General features: G+C 36.9%; 2 protein-coding genes across 5 annotated transcripts in view; one reads left to right on the top strand and one right to left on the bottom strand.

The window, feature by feature from the left end:
- Positions 1 to 22,500, top strand: part of LOC136840811 (protein mono-ADP-ribosyltransferase PARP12-like) — a 124,132-nt gene that overhangs the window by 58,738 nt on the left and 42,894 nt on the right. The window lies entirely within an intron of this gene.
- LOC136840810 (protein mono-ADP-ribosyltransferase PARP12-like) overlaps positions 16,891 to 22,500 on the bottom strand; it is a 22,841-nt gene continuing 17,231 nt past the window's right edge. For 3 of the 4 annotated variants that reach the window (XM_067107717.1, XM_067107718.1, XM_067107720.1), the window contains 3 exons: positions 18,721 to 20,837; positions 17,458 to 17,604; positions 16,891 to 17,347 (listed from right to left, as the gene is read on the bottom strand). In XM_067107717.1, the coding sequence (XP_066963818.1) occupies positions 17,101 to 17,347; positions 17,458 to 17,604; positions 18,721 to 20,837 (2,511 nt within the window). In that variant the 3' untranslated portion in view covers positions 16,891 to 17,100. Of the gene's footprint in view, positions 17,348 to 17,457; positions 17,605 to 18,720; positions 20,838 to 20,994; positions 21,156 to 22,500 lie in introns of all 4 variants that reach the window. The other variant, XM_067107719.1, reaches the window with a different exon arrangement.

Raw genomic sequence — 22,500 nt, 5'->3', positions numbered from 1 at the left:
CTCTTTCCCGACTCTTTCCTGACTCTTTAATGACTTTCCTGACTCTTTAATGACTCTCTCCTGACTCTTTAATGAGTTTCCTGACTTTAATGACTCTCTCCTGACTCTTTAATGACTTTCCTGACTCTCCTATGACTCTTTCCTGACTCTTTAATGACACTCTCCTGACTCTGTAATGAATCTTTCCTGACTCTCCTATGACTCTTTAATGACTCTTTCCTGACTCTTTAATGACTCTTTCCTGACTCTTTTATGACTCTCTCCTGACTCTTTAATGACTTTCCTGACTCTTTAATGACTCTTTCCTGACTCTTTAATGACTCTTTCCTGACTCTCCTATGACTCTTTTTTGACTCTTTAATGACTCTTTCCTGACTTTCCTCTTTTATGACTCGTTATCCAACCCTCCCACATCCAGTTCTTTATTTGCGTAAATTCTAAAGGTTCTTTATGAACACTGAAGAAAAAAAATCAAAGTTGAATAGAATGTTATTTATAAAGTTATCTACCATCCAATCTTTGAAGCAAAAAAAAAAAATCCACGAGATTAAGAATTTTTTTTTTTTTATTTCCACGAGATATAATTCTTTTTTTTTTTTTTTTTGTTATTTCCACGGGATTAAAAGAGAGTAAAATTTTACTGGTGGCTTTACGTAACCGACCGACAATAAGAGAACGTTCACATTATTACGAGCTGCTTGCTATTGATTTTGAGACGACATTCTCTCTCTCTCTCTCTCTCTCTCTCTCTCTCTCTCTCTCTCTCTCTCTCTCTCTCTCTCTCTCTCTCTGACGTACACACATGCGCGTTTAATGCCATTATCAGTCGCTTCTTTTTCTGGCTCAGACCGATAATAGAGAACAAATTGACTAACAAAATTCATTGTGGTTTTTTCTTTACTGGAAAATTGATATATTAATGAACTGGGTGTTTCTAATGTTTGACGACGTAATGTAGAGGAACAGGTGGGCAGTAGCTCTGCTATTTTATATAACTGGCCCCGTTGCTAGCGGGGCTTCATTTTGTAAGTGGGATATATATATTATATATATGTGTGTGTATTATATATATATATATATATATATATATATATATATATATAAATTATGTATGTATGTATGTATGTATGTATATATATTATATATATATATATATATATATATATATATATATATATATATATATATATATATATATATATATGCATGTGTGCTTGTGTATATATATAAAGCATGTATATATTTTGTATATATATGTGTATATACAGTATATATATATATATATATATATATATATATATATAATATATATATATATATATATATATATATATATATATATATATATATATATATATATTCTGCTTTCTCTGCTAAGTATTAGATACCCCAGTACTTCCTTTTTTTGTTATCCATAATACGTGAAGCTGAATTTAATGCAGGTTTGGGGATTATTGGGGTAAGATCACTTGTTACAAAGACATCTGTCATTTCCATTTAGATGTAATATAAATTGTAAATAAAACCGGAATTTGATAACGTACACACTGAGAGTTCCCCGTAAGAGAGGGGGAGGGGGTTGGGGTTAGTTCCGTCAGTGCACCTCATGCAATGCACTGTAGGCATTACTTAGGTTCTTTGCAGCGCCCCTTCGACCCCTAGCTAGAACCCCTTTTGTTCCTTTTACTGTACCTCCGTTCATATTCTCTTTCTTCCATCTAACTTTTCACCCTCTCCTAACAATGATTTCATAATGCAGCTGCGAGATTTTCCTCCCGTTTCACCTTTCAAACTTTTTACTGTCAATTTCCGTTTCAGCGCTGAATGACCTCATAGGTCCCAGTGCTTCGCCTGTGGCCTAAATTCTGTATTCAGTTCAGTTCTCAAGAGAAGGTTTACAAGGACGGGAAGAGCCTGTTATCACTCTTTCGCGGGACGTCACTCAGTTTGTCTGTCTTGTAAGAACTTTCTTATAAATGAGAGTTTCTTGTTGCTTCAAAAGACCGATGTCGATCGCTTTATACCGATCGAAAAGTTATTGAAACACCTGGGATACCATTTTCACATTTTCCTTGTCACATTTCTCGAGAGTGTGTTGTTGCTTTGTCATCCAAATTCAGGTCAAAGTTCTGAAGGATTTCGCCTTAAAAATCTTATGTTTTTTTTTTTCACATTAGTGTGACTCCCTTCACTTTCGTGCATCTGCGTTGGTAAGAAAAATGTAAAAATAAAAAAAAAAAAAGGTCAAGGTCACTGCAGTTCCCGTGCTGTTGGATTCAGTTGGCCTTGTATCAAACCTTCGCTTCTACTCCTTGAAGAAGCACGTACGGCGATGTTTCCCTTGATGTTCCACTTGATGCTCCTTGGGTTCCCCCTGGATGCTCCTCTTGATGTTCCCCTTCATGTTCCCTGGTCCCCTGGATGTTCTTGGTGTTCCCGGGATGTTACCGTGGATGTTCCCCTTTGTGTTCTTGATGTTACGTGGATGCGGGATGTTCCCTGGTGTGTGTAGTATATTTAATTATATATATATATATATATATATATATATATATATATATATATATATATATATAGTTTAATATGTGTATGCACGTATGTGTAAATTTTTCCAGACTTAACTTTGGGACTTTCTACACACGTAAACGTATGTAGCTACATCCAAGATAGGCAGTTCCCTTTACATATATTTCCAGTATATACATGATTTCATTCTTGAGCAAAATAGTAACCATTAACTTCGGAATTAGAGAACTACGTTCATTGACTTATTGTAGGGAAGGCGATGGTTGCGTCCCTCGCACATAAGGCTTCGTATTGCCAAGAATTTGTCTCGCAGTCGGTAATGGAAAGCTAAAAATACCTTCCCTCCGTTAAGAAGTCATTTTGCAGCGTCCCTTTGGCTCCTAGCTACAACCCCTCTCATTCCTTTTACTAGACCTCCGTTCATATTCTGTTTCCGCCATCTTACTTTCCATCCTCTCCTGACAGTTATTTAATAGCGCAACTGCGAGGTTTTCCTCCTGTTACACCTTTTTAAAACCTTTTTACTCTCAATTTCCCTTTCAGCGCTGAATGACCTCGTAGGTACCAGCGCTTTTTGACCCTTGGCCTGAATTTTAAATTCCATTCCATTCCACTAAATGGAGGATGGCGTGGAAGGAATATTTACACGTAATGGGCGGGTGGTAATTACTAGAAAGTCCTTATATTAGCATGAGGCGGCGGGGAATATGAAAGTTTTCTACGTGAAATTCATTCACGATTCAACAGTGAAAGTCTGATTGTGGTGATAGTGTGATTGCGAGTGGTGGAGCACGGCTTGTGGTATTAATCCAAGGAAGCGAAGAAAAGTAACAGGCAGATAAATGCTTTCACGTTACTCTATATATATATATATATATATATATATATATATATAACTATATATATATATATATTATATATATATATATATATATATATATATATATATATATATATATATATATATATATATATATATATATATATTCACATGACGTCAGTATTCAAAATTTTCATCTTAAATTTTATGTCTAGTGAGGAAGCAAGTACTTCGTGCTTTCGCTTTGCTTTTAAGCCTCCCCATCTTGACCCACTCTGCTTCGGTGCCACAATGACATCAGTTAAGACCACTTGAGTGCCAAGACGCAGGTGAACCTAGGGAACAAGTGCCTTGCGGAGAGCACGCCAGATGTGAAGTGGATTTATACATCTGTTTGGGAGGAAGGAAAACGTAGATATAGGGAAGAAAGAGATGGAGAAAGTCATATATTTTGTGATGCTGGGTTGTCTGTCTGTGGCCAGATAGTTTTCATCACAGTCGTGTTGAGTTGGTGAGGATTTATTGTTTAGTTCATTCTACTCCGGGAAGTTTTCATTTATATTTTATTTAAGGCCACGGTAACCCATGAAAGTGTGAATCCCTGGATGTATGGGACTACTGATATATATACACACACACAGTATATATATTCTTCTTCTTTTAACGTGCTTTTCCCATTTTGTATAGGTCAAGCACGATGCCTTCTTTGAAGTACTTTGATTCGGCTTTACAGGGTAACCGTAGTCTCGATCCGGCTGCCTTTCCTATCATCGCTTAGACCCTGCCAGCGTATGTACAAGTATTGTACACCAGTCACCAGCGCCCTTTCTCCCAGCGGCTAGAAGTTGTTGCGTGGATTGAGTCGACAGTCAGACGTGTGAGAGTGTCTGTTATGTTTTTTTTTAGATGATGTTGGAGTGGCTTTGTTTGTGTGTGTATGATCTGTAACACCCATTTTGCTTTTATATATAAATATATATATATATATATATATATATATATATATATATATATATATATACATATACACATAATTCCTTGTTAGGTGTAAGTTATGCCTAAGGTAAACTGAATTACCATATGGCTGGGTTATTTGTTACTTAATTCTTTATTATATATAAATGTTGTATGCAGCATTAACGAAAAATATAAATACACATACATGATAAACATATGCCGATATATGTACGTATGTATATGTATATATATTATACATATAAAATACATACCCATATACCTATAATACACACATATATTTGTAATGAATGTATTTATATTTTTCGTTAATGCTGCTTACAACATTTTTATAACCAAAAAATTAAGTGACAAATTAACCCAGCCATATCCTAATTCAGTGTACCTCAGGTATAACTCACACCAAACAAAGAATCATGTACGTTAAGTCCTGCTCTGACCAGGATTCAGACCTATGCCCTTTGGGCATTGGAAGTAGGGTGACGATGACCGTAACCGATGAGCCCATTTTATATGTGAAAGTCTCCTACATATCTTGTGGTTGCAAGTAGGTTGTAAATGACCGTGTCCATTCAACAGCTGAGTTGTGAATGGAGTTTGTAAACTATTGGTGAATGAAACTGTGTGTGAACTGTTTTGTGCGATTGTGAATAAGTGTGGGGTTGTAAGGGTAAATGAAAATCAGTGAGAGTAGAAACTGGTTATCAGTTTGGATTAGGGCAGCATAAGAGAAGAAATAGCTGTTGATAATCGCATGCAAGGTACGGAATAGGTGTTGCAATGAAAGTAGCAGGGTGGATTCAAAAGATTTTGAATAGGAGACTTTTACAGGATGTATGATTGTGAAACCAGCCTCCCTTGTATGGAAGACGTTGTCAGTTTTGAATTTAAGAGAAAGAGGAGTGTTGCATGAAAGGTAAGATAAGAAAGGGAGGTAGATTGATTGTGCAAGGAGGCTGGGAGTGGCTTTGGAAGCCATGCTTGCAGTTCATGAAGGATTGTTTTAACCATCTCTCCCCCTACGGAAATGAAGTTTGGATGTTGAATGTGAAGGAGAGAGGAGGACATTGGAAGTCGTAGAGATGTGTTGCTTCCAAAATATAAAAAGAAATGAGCGACGAGATAAGGAATAAAAGTGGTATAATGGTTGGCATGGATGAAAGCATAGACCAGTGTATTTTTGGATGGTATGGTCAGGTGGGAATAACGGAAGATGGTAGGTAGGTTGCAGGAAAAAGTCAAGTATATCTTAGTTTAATCAGACCACTGAGCTGATTAACAGCTCTCCTAGGGCTGGCCCGAAGGATTAGACTTATTTTATGTGGCTAAGAACCAACTGGTTACTTAGCAACGGGACCCACAACTTATTTCAGCTTTTAAGTTGGAGGAGGAGGAGGAGGAGAGGAAACGGATGTGTAGGTGGCTGAAAAAGATACTGAAAAAGAGGGACCGACCTCAGTACCCAGGGAGTGCAAGAGTGCTTGTTATGGTAGAGGTGAATGATGCACGGTCTGTAAGGGGGTGTTAGCGACTGTTAGTGAGCCATTAGTGTAGATGTATGAAACCACCGCATTATTATAAGATTGTGCTGGTGGAAACACGAGGTACGGTGAAATAAACATCTAAAAGAAAAGTTGTTTATTAAGTGTAACCTCTCAATTAAAATGAATTATTCATCTCGCAAATCATTACTTCCGGTTTCAGGTGGGGCTTTCTCAAGTAGGCCTACCACTGGTAGCTTTAAATAATGCCGTCAGGGGGAATAAAAAGACATTCAAGTTGTTTGTAAAATTAATATGATAATTGGATTGTTTGAGTTTTTCGACATAATTGAGGGCTTTCAATTATGTGAGAGAGAGAGAGAGAGAGAGAGAGAGAGAGAGAGAGAGAGATAAGCAGACGTGTTTGCATAAGGTTAAACGATGACAGATACATAAAGATATGAGTAATAACCAACAAACTCTCTCTCTCTCTCTCTCTCTCTCTCTCTCTCTCTCTCTCTCTCTCTCTCTCTTTCTCTCTCTATATATATATATATATATATATATATATATATATGCATTTATATATACATACACATACATATATATAGTATATATATGTATGTGTATATATATAGTTTGTGCTTTATACAATCACGTGCAAAGACAGATATAATTCGTCTGTGTTACTTTGTGATTTATCTTTACCTACACCATATATATATATATATATATATATATATATATATATATATATATATATATATATATATATATATATATATACTAGTCTCGTTAAACTAAAATACTTTTTATACACACACTATGATTAGTTTTTGTTGGTTATTACTTATTTTTTTTATGTATCTGTCGTGAACAAATTGTATCTGTTGAAACGATTCATAACATTTTTACCCTATGTCGTGGGAATATAATTTAGTAATATCTGATTTACGTAATGTATCGCAAAGCATATTTATCGCAGAGAACAATCATTAAAAGGATTCAGTTTCGATCTTAATGAGGTTCTCGGAATGGGTGCTTATGACAACGATATTGTTCAATGGATGTGCCATCGGTTTGCGTAAATAAATTCTCAGTATTGGAAATTAGAGAGAGAGAGAGAGAGATGAGAAGGGTGTGTTGCTGGCTACAGCGTGCGCCAGGAAGTGTGTTGTAAACGCGTGTATTTTGTGTAACGCCAATGGAATGAAACGGCAGATTCCTCTGATGAATCAAGGCTGTTTGAATTTCTGTCGTGTCATTTGGTCTTAGATTTCCGTCAGTGCAGCGTCAAGTCGAGAAATAAAACGTGGTAAAAGATATTTATTGGGCGTTTCGTAACCTGGCAGCGCACGTGTTATGACTGCTCTTTTCTGCACCACCCTGTAGCTTCGTCATCGAACGGGACAACGCGGAGAAACGGTCTAACTCGGCTCACCTTGGTTGTCTAGAATAATTTGGTTGCATTTATTTCAGTTCTGTATTTATCGCCAGGAATCGTATACCGTTTATGATTTGTCATATTGTTCCTTATGATTACGGTTCAAAAGACGGATATGCTTAATAAGGCCCTATTTCACTCTTTGTGGCGAGCAGAGATACATAACCGATCAGGAGATAGCCTAGTTCAACAAGATGTCTCGCTGACGATCAACCCTCCCTCCTCCCCACGGCCAGGGTGGAGGTAGGCACAGGAGGAGAAAGAGAGAGCAGATAATGTGATCGTGCTCTGCCCGACTTTTGAAACTGGTCGTGTGATCGTGAAAGTTTTCGCCATTTTTAGTCTAAAACCCTTAAAACACAACTAAGAAAAGATATGTATAAATGTTTTATAATTATGTACATATTGTTTATTAAGTGTGAAGACCTGATTTAGCTAAGTTTCGGTCAGGGACACGTGCATTTATTAACCCGTGCCATGCGAAGAACACGTGACTCAACGCGCCTGTATGTGGTTTTCGCGTCCGTGATTAATATATAAATTTAGACGATGTAACCGGGTTGATCTGTGCGTAATTATATATATATATATATATATATATATATATATATATATATATATATATATATATATATACTATATATATATATATATATATATATATATATATATATATATATATATATATATATATATATATATATATAATTACGTGTCAGTGCATAGACTATAAATCATAACAGAGCTGTAAAAGAATGTTGCATCTTTGTGGTTTTGATTCTCCTTGGATCTGTGAGAAGAGAAGAAATGGTAGCTGATTTGCGTAAGGATAGGAAACTAGACATTGGGTAGGCCTATGCCAGCCAGGAAATGTAAAACTGTAGAAGGTAATTCGTAGCTCTTGTAGCATCTGTTTAGATTCTGAAGTGAGCTTAAAACACACATATACTTTTTGGAGGTTATGTGGATTGAGAATGGAAAAAAAAAAATTGTTCTTGAGTGTGTATGGGCCAGGATAGGACTAGAAACCGTGTTTCTGGTATTCTGAGTCTGTACGGGTTTGGCGAACACGAAAGGCTGGAATCTGCTTAGTGATCTTAATGTAAAAAATAGGGAAAAGAAAGCCATGGCGTTGTAGGCAACTTTGAAGTTCCTGGAGTGTTTGCAAACTGTTTAGTCTGTTAGAGGTAAAATATTGACAAAGAAATTGCTTATTTAGGAATGAAACAAATGTGCGTGGCAAAGAAAACAATCTGAGGAACGGTTTTTTGAGTTATGTAAGAGTTCACAGATGGACGAGCAAGTTGATTGAGGCAGAAACCCACATACTAATACCCAAGATCCTTGCGAACGCCTGTATATTTGTCTGCTGATCGATTTCGACAAGCACACGTGTCCACGAGACACTATAATATTCAAGGAAGACTATTTCCGAACACCTTCGTCCTTGGAAGAACTGCTAGTAATCAACCCGTCCCCCCTCCTGCTTCCTCCACCAAAGATCACACTTTCCGTATTATGTCTCTCAGGCACAAAAAAAAAAAAAAAAAAAAAATGCATGTAAAGGGCGTGTGACGAAAGAACCATACTTCCGGTTCGGGAATTCGGCGCTATCTAGTTTAACGAAGCCTGAGTAACGGGGTCTGTTCCGCTGGACCTACTTCCTCCGGTAAAAATACGTCGTTGGATGATTGAACATGATTGATTCAAATCCGGTGGAATATTCATGCCCATTACAGAACTGCATATATCATCGGCTACTAAACAGAAAATGATTACCTAAAATATCAGCTGTTGGTGGACTTTCTTCTTGAACTCGCTTGGAGGTGAATCAGAACAGCTGCACGTCTGTTACCAGGAATTACCCCCTCCCTCCCCAATCTCTTCCCCCTCCTACTCTCACCCCACCTCCTTCCCTTAAATGCTTCTCTGAAAACGAATTACAATGGTTTCTCTCGCACCATATTCCACATTTGTAGTTCCTGCGTATACTTGTAAAAAAATACAATTACATTTTATTAAAGAAAACGTGATCTTCTTACCTTGTTTAAGATTACAGTAAATTTTATTTCTTGTTCAGAGATAAAGCCTTGTTATTTCCTATTTCAGAGAAATAAAGCTAATTTATAAATGTTGTCGGGTCAAAGATAAATCTCTTGAAAGTTTTAATCTTGTTAAAGAAAAGAATGAGCAGTAAGAATAAAGATCTGGCAAGAATATAAAGATTTAAAATCAATAGCTGTGTCACTTTTTTGTTTTGCTTATTCTCTTCCTGAATACACCTATTTTTTGTATGTTTATTTGGAAAAAGACGTCAATTCATTTTATCCTTGTCTGATAATTCTTCACTTTAATATTTATAATATTGAAAAGTAGTGGCTGCAGGCATAAATGATCGTAACTTGCTAGCAACATTTAAGTAGGTGGAAATTCAGGTTATAAAAGGAAGGATGGAAGTGTAGCTGTTAGGGTAATCCAGTTCATATATATATATATATATATATATATATATATATATATATATATATATATATATATATAGAATCACATTTACATTCATATAAAAAAATAAATGGAAAAAGTGATAACTCTTCGTCTGAGGTTGAGTAATTATAATAACAATGAGATGATAACACACGCAGGACGACAGAATCGATCGTATTGGTTTCATGATAGGAGGAGGTAATAATGATAATGATGATGATTAATAGTGGTAAAACCACATACACATACAAGTACTATATGTTCATAGTCTAACATACACGTATATATATATATATATATATATATATATATATATATATATATATATATATATATATATATATATATATAGTGTGTGTGTGTGTAATGTCAGGACTTTCAGAAACGTCGAAAAACAAAGTAAATTACTCGGAATGGATTTAACTTTAGACCTGTGTGCAAACAATGAAAATTCAATTCTAGAGCTCCATTCTTGTATTGAGAACCATTCCATTTAACCCCGTTTTGTTTTTCACAAAATTCTTTCACCTGGAAATCTTCCTTCACATCAGACACAAACTTCACCTGGAATTATCACCTTCGCTGGCATTAACACGGATATTATCTCTTAGACTTAACGTCGTCCGTGTCAGCTACGCATTAGTTCATTCTCTCTCTCTCTCTCTCTCTCTCTCTCTCTCTCTCTCTCTCTCTCTCTCTCTCTCTCTCTCTCTCATATGTAAATATATTCACAAAAATACATACATACATACATATATCTCGTAGGGGAGTAGTGTCGTCAGTGCACCTCTCATGGTGCACTGTAACCAATACTTAAGAGTTCTTTGCAGCGTCCATTTCGGCCATAGCTGCAACTTATTACATTCCTTTTACTGTACCCCCATCCATATTCTCTTTGTTACATCTTACTTTCCACCTTCTCCCAACAGTTGTTTCATAGTGCAACTGCCAGATTTTTTCTCCTGTTACAACTTCCAGACTTTTTACTCTCAGATTTCCTTTCAGTGCTGAATGACCTCCTAGGTCCCAGTTCTTGGCCTTGTACCTAAATTTTATATTCCATTCCATTTCATACGTACTAACATATTAAATGGAGACCTTAGAAGTCTTACACATTCAGTTTCTTGAATATTAATGTGAAAATGTACGAGTAAACGCTATAGGTTATTGGAAATGTTGCATTGTAGAGATGTGGTAGGATTTGGAAGCGGAAGCAACAATAAATAGCTTCAAAATTTGGGAGTTATTCTTTAGTCGTTTAAAGTAGAGTGGATTGCATGAGCAATTTTTAAGCAGTCTATCATATTTTGTTTTCTTTATTTTTAGTTTATATGAAAACGAAACTCATTAATTGTATGGAAGACTGGGTTAAATCAGTCATTGCCCTCGGTAGTGTTTTCCTTCAGTTATATTTACATTTAAGGAGAAATGCTTTATTTGTTTCAATTTTTTACCGTTTAAAGTATTTTGAATCTTTTATTTTTTTACGAATTGCTGTGTTGAAATATTAATAGAATAATGAAGCATTTTTCATTGTTTGCTTCTTACCACAGATAATAGTGTTGTTTTATTTCAGTCTATTATGGATGCATCTGTTAATTCATTGCTAAACAATGGTTGCAGGTTTGATGAGTTTTCGTACACTCTCCGTATCTTCACGCACCCTGCGGAGTTTTCCTTCCTGTAGAGATAGTGCCGTCAGTTCACCTTTACGCGGTGCACCGTAGGCATTACTGAAGGTTCTTTGCAGCGTCCCTTCGACCTCTAGCACCAATCCTTTCATTCCTTTTCTGTACCTCCTTCCATATTCCCTTTCTTCCATCTTGCTATCCACCCTCTCCTTACAACTGCTTCGTAGTGCAACTGCAAGTTTTCCTCCTGGAAAACCACACTCTCAATTTAACCTTTCAGCGGTGAATGACCTCGTGAGGTCGTATCCCGGCAGCATTGGCCTAAAATTCTATATTCCATTTCAGATTCGGTGTGTCTAGGGCTACAGTTTTCCCTTCTCTCTATGATCTGTTATACTTTACAACTAAGTTGTCATTCTGTCAATTGTTTGTTTATCAACCACTTCTCTAATTGTTCCTTTATCTGTGTGGACCTCAACTCTAATTGTTCCTTTATCTGTGTGGACCTCAACTCTAATTGTTCAACTATCTGTGTGGACCTCAAACCGTTACAACTGCACTCCGTCGTCAGTTGCTGTTATAAATCTGCAAAATTTCATCGTTGTACTTTTTCAGAATCTGTCTCGTTTAATTCTCCTTATATTTTACTGACATTTTTATTTATTTATCAGTTCGTTCGATTATTTTTTCTTTACGAATAACTGATCTCTTCTTTCTCTGTATTTCCTATTACCCTCGCTTACTTCTTTTTAATGAATAACCATATGCTTTGGAAGCTTGAGTTTGAAGTTATTGGTGGGGTATTCCATATGAATGGTTCATCTTCCGAATATAATAATAATAATAATAATAATAATAATAATAATAATAATAATAATATAATAATAATAATAATAATAATAATAATAATAATAATAATAATAATAATAATAATGGAAGAAACCCACAAGATTCTGTGCATAACTTGTTTACTTGTAAATATTTACATATTACTTGAATCTCTAGTACTTTCAGGTCCTAACTGTGACCCTTTTTTTTCAGAGATGTGAAGGTGGTCAGGCTGGTTCAGGCCCAGCAATCTTCTGGAACTTCTTCTCCCCGTGCTGTCATTTATATGATGGCTGTCTGGTTTCCATCCTCTTGAGTTGTTAATCTCTTCCTGTCCTTCTGATATCCTGATCTGATGGTCAGTGGGATTAACCCTTTTAGTAAGTGGTGGCCACCATCGATCTGTTGGGCAGGGCCTAACCTCCAGGTCAGAGGGTCGATCTTAGCTTCATTTAATGTTAAAGCTCGGCTTGCCATGAGGATCTTCTGAGGTAAAATCCTTTGTTTCCTTCTGTCACTTTAATCTCTCTGATGAGTGCCCACTACCCTTCTATGACTGATATTGCTTTTGTTTATAAGCCTACTGTTTTTGAAATCCATCCTACAGTGCTTTTCCCAACAATGCCTAGCTATAGCCTCCCCTGTGAGGTTGAGCTGCTGCCCTTTGTGTTCTTGGATTCTGGTCCTTATTCCCTACCTGTTTCACCCCATATTTGTCTCCACAATTGTTGCAATTATATACCACCCCCCCATATCATCTGCATTACTGTCTTCTTCCAGTTTATTTTCACATACTTTTTATGGTTTTTGTCAAAGGTATACACAAATTTATATTTAATTTCTTCCATTTTGATGTAATTTGTTTCATTTTTAGGCATATAAGGAGGGCCTATTTTCTTATTTTCTGTATTCCATGTACTCTGCATTTTCCCTGTAAAAAATCCTCTAGCTTTGTTAGTGCCCTTTTTCTGAACCATTCCGGAGTATGCTAATGTATGGAGACTTTTATCAATGTAATTTATTTCTTTATCTATCTTACAAAGGGTCACGTTCTCATTGCCCTAAGAAATAAACCTGCTAGAACACCTGTTTTTATATCATGACTATGAAAAAGAGAAAGAAATGAATATTTTTGTTTAGTAATTCCGTTTGGATCAAATTTGTAATATGGATAATATAAAAAGAATATCTCAAGTAGATTATTGACTAGGGATGAAACAGCAGTACTAGGACTAGGATTAAATTTCTGTGTAGGGACTACAAATAATATCAGTATAGAATTCAATAGCAAGATTAACTACCTTAATGTTGATCAACACAATGATTTAGCTCCGTTTTTTCAGAGGTGATGAGGAGGTACAGTGAGACCCCCATATTCGCGGGGATGCGTACCCACCCCCATAAATGGAGTTAAAATCTGCGAATACCAAAACCCCTCTAAAAACACTTAGAACTGCCTATTTTGATAGTTTAAACACAAAGAAAAAACCCTGTAAAAATTTTTATACCTGAGTATTTTAGCAGTTTTATCACAAAAAGTGCATTTGTTCATGAAAATTTATGAAAATACTGTAGTGTGAATATTTCTCAGTGAAAAATACTGCGAATGGGCGAATTTTCCACTTGAATTATGGCTAGATATGTTCCACAGAGAAACCCGCGAATGCGTAAAGTCCATAAGATCATGGGAACGCAAATACAGGGTTTACTAATGAGAATAAACTTGGAGATATATATTGCCAGTGAGATTTAGCACCGCTCCACAGAGATTAAAAAGTTGCAAAGATATTAGAATTATGAGAAAGCTGACAAAGGGGTAGCATTGTCATCTTGAATAGTTCAGAATATAGGGATAAAATGTACAGGCTACTAGATGATGAAACTATCTACGCCAAAAAGCTTCCAGAATATCTTCAGCCAGAATGTGAAGAAGAATAATCAGTAAACTAAGTAATGGGAAGGACACTATGCAATAAATTATTCTCAAGTTAAACTACCTGAACTTGCATACATATGGCAGCCCCAAAATACACAAGGATGGCTGTCACTACGCCCCTATTGTTTCTAGTATGAAATCTCCCAACAAAAACTTAGCTGTGTGGTTAGCTGGAGAACTTGGATACTCTTACGTAAATTTTCAGAATCATATTAAATATTCAGTAGATTTCATAGAAAGTTAAGAACAAGAATATAAAGGGACACATGGTTAGTTTTGATGTAAGTTGGTAGCTTTATTCCAATATCCCCTTCGATAAAGTTTAAATTGCTACAGACTAAACATAATGAGGGCATTTTCGATCCAAGCATAGAAATGTGTCTTCCTTGAGCTGATCAAATTATGTGTTAGTGATACTTATTTTATGTTTGAGGGTCAAGTATACGAACAGAAATATGGAGTAGCTATGGGGCCCCTCATTATCACCAATACTCGCTAATATCTATAGGGAATATTTTGAGACCACACTACTTCCTAATATTAATGCTAACGTAAAATTGAAAGGTTGGTGGCGATATGTGGATGATATTTTGCCGTTCTGCAGGGTGATGAAAGTAAAATAGAAACTTTTCTAGATGAACTCAATAGTTTTGATAACAACATCCAATTCACTCTAGAAAGGTAACAATAATAAACTGCCCTTTTAGACATCCTGATAGAAAGGAAAGAAATAGGATGTGAATTCAGCACATATAGAAAGCCCACACACACAAACTCGGATATTCATTTCTTGTCTTTTCTTCTTTTTAATGTGCTTTTTTTTCCCATTTTTATATAGGGATAAGCTTTGATGCCTTCTTTTGAAGGACTTTGATTTTGGCAGTGGGGTAGGCTGTACCCTCGATCGGCTGCCCTGCCTGACATTGTACCAATCCCCAGCTCCTTTCTCCCAGCAGCGAGGAGAACTGGGCAGTTAGGTCGACAGTTCCGAGACGTGTGAGGTGTCTGTTTTGTTTTAGAAGTTGGAGTGGCTTTGTTTGTGTGTATTAGTCTGCAACACCCATCTACTTTCCAGCAAACCTATCCATTGATTACATCGTAATCCCGGGGTGTCTACACGGACAGCAAAGTGTCCACCTTTCTCTGACCAGTCGGCTGCGGAGTTGAACCCTCGCCACAGACCTCTATGAAGTCTTCTCTTTTCATAGTCATAATATATAAATAGGTGTTCTAGTAGGTTTATATTTAGGGGAATGAGAACGTGTGACCCTTGTAAGATAGATAAAGAAATAAATTACATGTGACAAAGCTTTGATACATTAGCATACAGATAAAAAATAAATTACATTGACAAAAGCTTTGATACATTAGCATACCGGAATGGTTCAGAAAAGGGCACTCAACAAAGCTAGGAGGATTTTTACAGGAAAATGCAGAGAGTACATGGAATACAGAAAACAAGATAATAGTTGCCCTCATATATGCCTAAAATGAAACAAATTACATCAAAAATGAAAGAAATTAAAAAATAAATTTGTGTATACCTTTGACAACATCGTAAAAAATGTAAAAATAAATTGGAAGGAGAAGACAGTAATGCAGAAGGGGGCAGTATATATAATTGCAACATTGTGGAGACAAAATGGAGTGAAACAGGTAGGGAATAAAGGACCAGAATCCAGAGCATGAAGGGCAGTACAGCTCAACTCCCAGGGAGTGCTATAGCTAAGCATTGTTGGGAAAAGGACCATAGGATGGATTTCAAAAACAGTGAGCTTATATACAAAAGCAATAACATCAGCCAAGGAGGGTAGTGGAAGGGCACTCATCAGAGAGATTAAAGCGATAGAAGGAAACAAAGGTTTACCTCAGATGATCCCATAAGCTGAGCTTTAATACTAAAAAGAAGCTAAGATAGACCCTTGTGACCTGGAGGTTAGGTCTCCCTGCCCAACAGACCGATGGTGACCACTCACTCACCACAAGGGTTAATCCCACTGACCATCAGATCAGGATATCAGACCGACAGGAAGGGATTAACAACTCTCAAGGATGGAAACCAGGACAGCCATCATATAAATGACAGCACAGGGAGAAGAAGTTCAGAAGATTGCTGGCCCTTGAACCAGCCTGACCCACCTTCACATCTCTTGAAAAGAGGGTCACAGTTAGGACCTGAAAGTACTAGAGATTCAAGTAATATGTAAATATTTACAAGTAAACAAGTTATACTCAGGAATTTTGTGAGTTTCTCTTTCCATCTTCAGAAGAAAACTGAAAGAAGTTTTTGTTTGGTTCAGTAATAATAATAATAATAATAATAATAATAATAATAATAATAGTGATGGCTCTTGTTCACGGAGTAGCAGTGTCTTACATACTCGATAAAGATTTTTGTAGTAGCACTGGTCTTCGTCAAAAACGTTAATTATAAATTTTGCTGTATTTTGACAAATTTAAACCTGGAATGCTCAATACAGAAAGGGAATTCTGTGCTGACTGTTACCTTTCCTCCCAAAGCCTCTGTTGTTGTTATGTGGCTAACGGTTTCACAGGTAAGCCCAGTTGTGATAAACTTTTCACCACAAAGATAATCCGGTAATTAAAATTGCAGGTTGATATATGTTTACCATACCACTAATTTCAGTGTTTGCTTGTAAGTAGCTTTTATGATTTGTAAGTTTAAGACCATTTTAAATCTCGTTTGATTAGATCCTCAACATTCATTCAGCTGTCAGAAAAAAGACAATGATACACTTTACTTAGGGTTACTAGAATTTTTTTTTATTATCAACACAGCATAAAACGTCATACAAACTTTGCACATTGATTATAACCAAATTAATATCTTCTACATGACTAAAAGTCGATAAAATAGTTTAGCAAATTGATTACTAAAAACTGATATCACACAAATACACACACACACATCAGTGTGCCAGATCGATTGCACGCAATTGTAAATTTGTCATCAATCACGCAGAAGTCTGTAACTTTATAATATAAGATGGATAGTATTCATTACTCTCAAATTTGATGAAAAATGTCGGGGCATCCATGTCGTCCACAGCTGTATCGTAATGAACGTTTCTCGACAAATCCAACGGCGGACGAGTCAAAGAGGGCTCGCCTCTCACAATATCACCTATGATAACGCTGGCTAAAATCAAGTATTTGTGGCCCCCAGCGTCCTTGGTACTATTTTTGAGAGCTACAGCCGCGCTGGAAGGGAAAGTTGATCAATTGAATCGATTTCCATTCTCATCAAATGGCAAAGATTCACGGTACAGATTTATTACATGCACAAGAGTCTTTTAATTTTTTCCCCATACCTGTTAGAGAAATAGTTTCCTTGCCCATATTTCATATCGCAAGGTCCCCTTCTTCGCCAGTCTATGTTTTCCAGACGAATGCTGCCCAGCTCTTGTGGATCCACGCCGTAGAAAAGTTTATTTACGTGCAGATGGTCTCTGCTGTCTCTGTGAGAGAGAATGAAGGAAAAACATGATTTATATATTTTTTTTTTACATCAGCTGTAGCATGTGGGTTTTTTAAATTGCTGCACTCAGAAACTTATATAGTTTAATAGACAACCATGATTCAGGTTGGTTGCTACTTTTGAAACTTCCCTAAATGGCAATGAATGAGAGTTTTTGTACTTGTTCTTTGCCATTTAGGGAAGTTTCAAAAGCAGCAACCAAAATGAATCATGGTTGCTGCTTTTGAAACTTCCCTAAAGGGCAAAGAACAAGTACAAAAACTCTCCTTCATTGCCATTTAGAGAAGTTTCAAAAGCAGCAACCAAAATGAATCATGGTTGCTGCTTTTGAAATTTCCCTAAATGGCAAAGAACAAGTACAAAAACTCACTCATTGCCATTTAGAGAAGTTTCAAAAGCAGCAACCAAAGTGAATCATGGTTGCTGCTTTTGAAACTTCCCTAAATGGAAAAGAACCAGTACAAAAACTCATTCATTGCCATTTAGAGAAGTTTCAAAAGCAGCAACCAAAGTGAATCATGGTTGCTGCTTTTGAAACTTCCCTAAATGGAAAAGAACTGATACAAAAACTCTCATTCATTGCCATGTAGGGAAATTTCAAAAGAAGCAACCAAAGTGAATCATGGTTGCTGCTTTTGAAACTTCCCTAAATGGAAATGAATGAGGGTTTTTGTACTTGTTCTTTTCCATTTTATGACACATTGCGCCCTTGCAGGTTCTGCAAACGTGAGTTACTTCCAAAATACGTTGAAACAGTATTAAGTCATACATATTTACTAATAAATTCTTGACTATGATCATTGTTATCATTTCTTTTTCAAGATGAAAAATGTGCTTGGAATGCCCCTAAAATTAGAAAAAGGAGGTATTCATGTGCTGACAGCCGGCAGACATGCCATTGTTACCCTGTTTAGATCCTGCAACACCCCACTGGCTGTCAGTATTTTGTCACATTATTAAAAATGTGATATATAGAATAGTAATTTTGGACATTTACTTGTGCAGCAACCAAGGGAAAGTATGTCAAAGTAGTTGACCACATCAAGTGAACACCGAGCAGTGGTAAGTTGTAGAACCTGAAGATGGCAACACTCACCTCTGAGTCAAATGTTTCTTCCTGGACTGGAATGTGTCCCATAGGTAAGGGTTTTGGAGTCTCTGTATAGACTGGATGTTGGCAGTTGGTATGGTGATAAATAGTCGTTCCGAGACCTCGCGATATTCGTCGGTGCTGGAGTCGAGATCGACCAGTGCGTCAATGGAACCCTGATCCATTGGTTTCCAGTGACTCGGAACATCAGACCTCTGAGGCTCCTGATGTGGCTTCTTGTCCCTGTCTCCGTCGACGTTTTTCGCAGGCTGCGTCGGGCGACGCCTGACTTCCCTTGCTTTCTTTGTCGTTTCATTTACTTGCTTCATTGTAGAAAAATCAATGGTGTACGTATAGTGAGTGTTACTAAATGACACAGACGATTGTGGGTCCTTTAAAAATTGTTTCTCAATGTCATTACTTGTAATACTGGAGGTCATGTCTTTTCTGTTTAGACTGTCTGCATCACCATATTTAATCCATTTGTCATTTTCATCTTTGAAGTACCATTGGAAGACTGTGGCATTTGGGCTGTCTTTAACTGAAGCTGGAGGAGTTGATAATCTACGGATGGTCAGTTCTCTATTAGCACTTCTTAACTTCATATTTGTGAAATCTGCTTCCCAAGGATCAGTACCTAGCACCTCGATTAACTCTTTAGTGCACGATTTGCCTAGACCTGTCATGTTAGCAGACGATTTTGATACCTCACAAAAGGCATTCTCCAAAGCCTTTGTTTGAAAAATGGGAATATTATACCATCTTTCGTTATAGCTAACTTGCCAGTGGAAAGGATTCTTTGAATGTAGGTACTTGCAACCATTCTGATAATCTTCACATTTTTGTCCTATTGAATGTATACATATTTCTGTTATTTTTTCATCTCCAAAAATGTCCGTTGATTTGTATGTTTTTGCATTTCTTTTTGGCTCAGTGTTCTGTGACATTTTACCTTTATTTTTGGGCGCAGAGGTTGTCTGCAATTCTGAGAGTGATCTAATTTGTACCAATATGTCTCGTGGAGTTTCATTTGTAGGTACTCCGTGGAACTCAAGTAGCCCAAGGCACTGTCTGTCAAGTACATCATGATTCAAAGAACATCCTGTGCAATCTTTGATGTCTGTCACAAATTTCTTACAAATGTGCAACTTTCGACATCTTGCATATTTACATCCTTTCTCTGTGTTGTAGTGATGGCATACTTCGAGATAATCTACATATTTACAAGAATTCCTTATAACTCTAAGCAAGCACTCATTACTTAAGCTGCTCAGATGAAGATTAGAAAGAATGGGAATGTTGTGGTTTGTTTTGAATTCATGTCCATGGAAACAAGGTTCTTTTGATTGGCACCGACCATGTATGTAATTCCTGCACATGTGAAGATCATTACAAATTGATGAACTGCAGCCATTCGCTGAGTAATGCTTTAAGCAGAGAGCTAATTTTGGATCAAGTCTTAGGATTTTGTTTTGGTTATTTTCATTTATTGTAAAAATGTCTTTCCTTGACTCAGCTGTTCTTAATACAACATTTGGAGGGATACGGTTATTGCGTTCAATATTGTGAATAGCTGCTGATAAAGTGCTGCTGTAGGATAGCACTTCAACCAAAGTGTCTATAGTGTGCCTTTCGTCTGTTTCCTCGTAATGATCATATGCTCTACCACTCCTGTTAGGATATCCTGACGTATGTGGCCTGAAGTCTCTCTGGTTCCAATCATGTACTCTGGGATGGTTACCCCTGATATACTGCTGGTCATGCAGAAATGGAGGTGGTACATTTCTGAAATCTCTAGAATGGTTTGGTGGGTGATGGTACCGAGGACTAGAATTAAAATGCTGATTACTTGGGGAGTTGAAATTTGAATTATATGGGCCACCATATCTTTCATGGTGTCCTTGATGGTAATTCTGGCCAAATCTTTCATGCTGACCAGGATGAAACCTTTGAGCAAACATTTCATTTGGTTGTTGGTAATTATTCCTTGCATAAGATTGGTAATCATTCCTTTGCCTGACATCCTGTCTTCCGTTATTAATCTTATCGGGTCTTCTCGGAGGCGGTCTACTCCCATGCCCTTCATTCAGAGCCATCATGGATGTACTGCCTCTGCTATTGGACTGAAATAAAGAGGGGAAATTTAGATGAAAAGGGAGGAAAATAGATGTATGCCAAACACGGTTCACTATTTCCAACATGTGCTACTCTTGAATGCCTTCTTCGAAGGCAGTTCAGGTTTATATCACATACTTAAACTAAAGAGAATTCACAGCCCACCTTGAAGATTACGACTTGTCTTTGTTAAACTAGGATTTTGATCTTGCGCTCTTGATTTTGCTTCTGTATTAAGTTGAGTGGTAGAAAATAAAGGAGATTTGGTAGATTTCTTGGTAGGGTCTGGTTGGCAGTACTCAAAATGCTGGGAATACCAAATCATCCTGCCCATATGTATACTATGTAATTTTTGTTGTGAACACACACACACACACACACACACATGCATAACTCACGGGTTGGCAGCATGGCTGTTTTTTTTTATAACCAATTGTTCCTTTGTGCTGCGAATGATGTAAAGTCTCCAACCTTGGGGACACAAAGAGGCTCATCCTCTTCGAGTGCCAAGATGAGGAGGGTAATCATCCTTTCTCTAGGATTCCCATAGAGAATGTCGTATGCAGATCAAGTGGAACGTTTTAGCTTTGTGGTAAGATTAAGTTGTCGGTCTTTCAATTTTTTTTCAGTCAAATTTTATGAAAGTAGTTTGAGAGTATTGATAAAGCATGAATGGTTTAAGTGAACATTTTATTACAATCTATAAATACTGGGTGTTTCGAAATTAGAGCCCCCCCCCCCTCCACAGAACAAATGGAAAGTTATTAAGTTTTCTGCTATAGCCTATCTCCAAGTATATACATTATTTTAAGTTTCTATTAAGCTGTTTTTCATTTTACATTTCTTGTATTTTCAGACTGAGTGACGGAGTTAGATACAGCCATGGCTAACGACTCAGAGGAAATCAGATGGATTGACTGAATCCGGGCTATAACCTTCAGAGAGGCCAGGGATGCTGGCGCATCCTTCGTTTCACGTTCCTAGGTAGCTAAATACATTAAAAGAGATGAATCCTTTGTTAAAAGAAACTGGAACAAAAATCCATATGACTCTCATTGTGACAAGAATGAGAATCCTGGAAGGCCTGAAGTCCTTTCTCAGGGGTCAAAAGACATCATAGCTGAGGCAGTGGGTAGACCAAGGAAGTCTTTACGTAAATTGGCGCTTGAACTAGAAGCAAAAAGGGGAAAGAAGAGAAGTTATAGTTCTGTATATCATGAGTTGAAAAAAATCTGGTATCAAGCCATTTCATGTTATCAGCAAGCCCAACATCACTCAACAACAGAGAAGACATGCATGGTTTTGTGGTTCATTTTAAAAGGTGGGATGAAGCTGACTTTTCCATGTTGCTGCATCAGATGAATTCTTCATTTACACAGTCAGGAAGCCAAATCATAAAAATGATATCATTTGGGCTGCAAAGTTGGATGATATATCATAATGAGGCATACACTATCCTTAAGTTGTGAAATTTCTGAATGTTTGGGAATTTTTCTCTGTTTCACAGCCAAGCGGCTAATGTGGATCATCAAAGAAAAGGACAGTCATGGAATGGCGAATACTTCAAACTGTGCTTACTGGTGGAGTATTTCCTTTCCTTAAAAGATCCTGAAAATGTTATATGTTGGAAAAGTCACATTTTTGCATGATAAAACACCTATGTTTCAAGGC

The sequence above is a fragment of the Macrobrachium rosenbergii genome, chromosome 8, assembly GCF_040412425.1.
Source record: "Macrobrachium rosenbergii isolate ZJJX-2024 chromosome 8, ASM4041242v1, whole genome shotgun sequence".
Classification (NCBI taxonomy): Eukaryota; Metazoa; Arthropoda; class Malacostraca; order Decapoda; family Palaemonidae; genus Macrobrachium; species Macrobrachium rosenbergii.
This window is presented reverse-complemented; position numbering and strand designations above follow the sequence as displayed.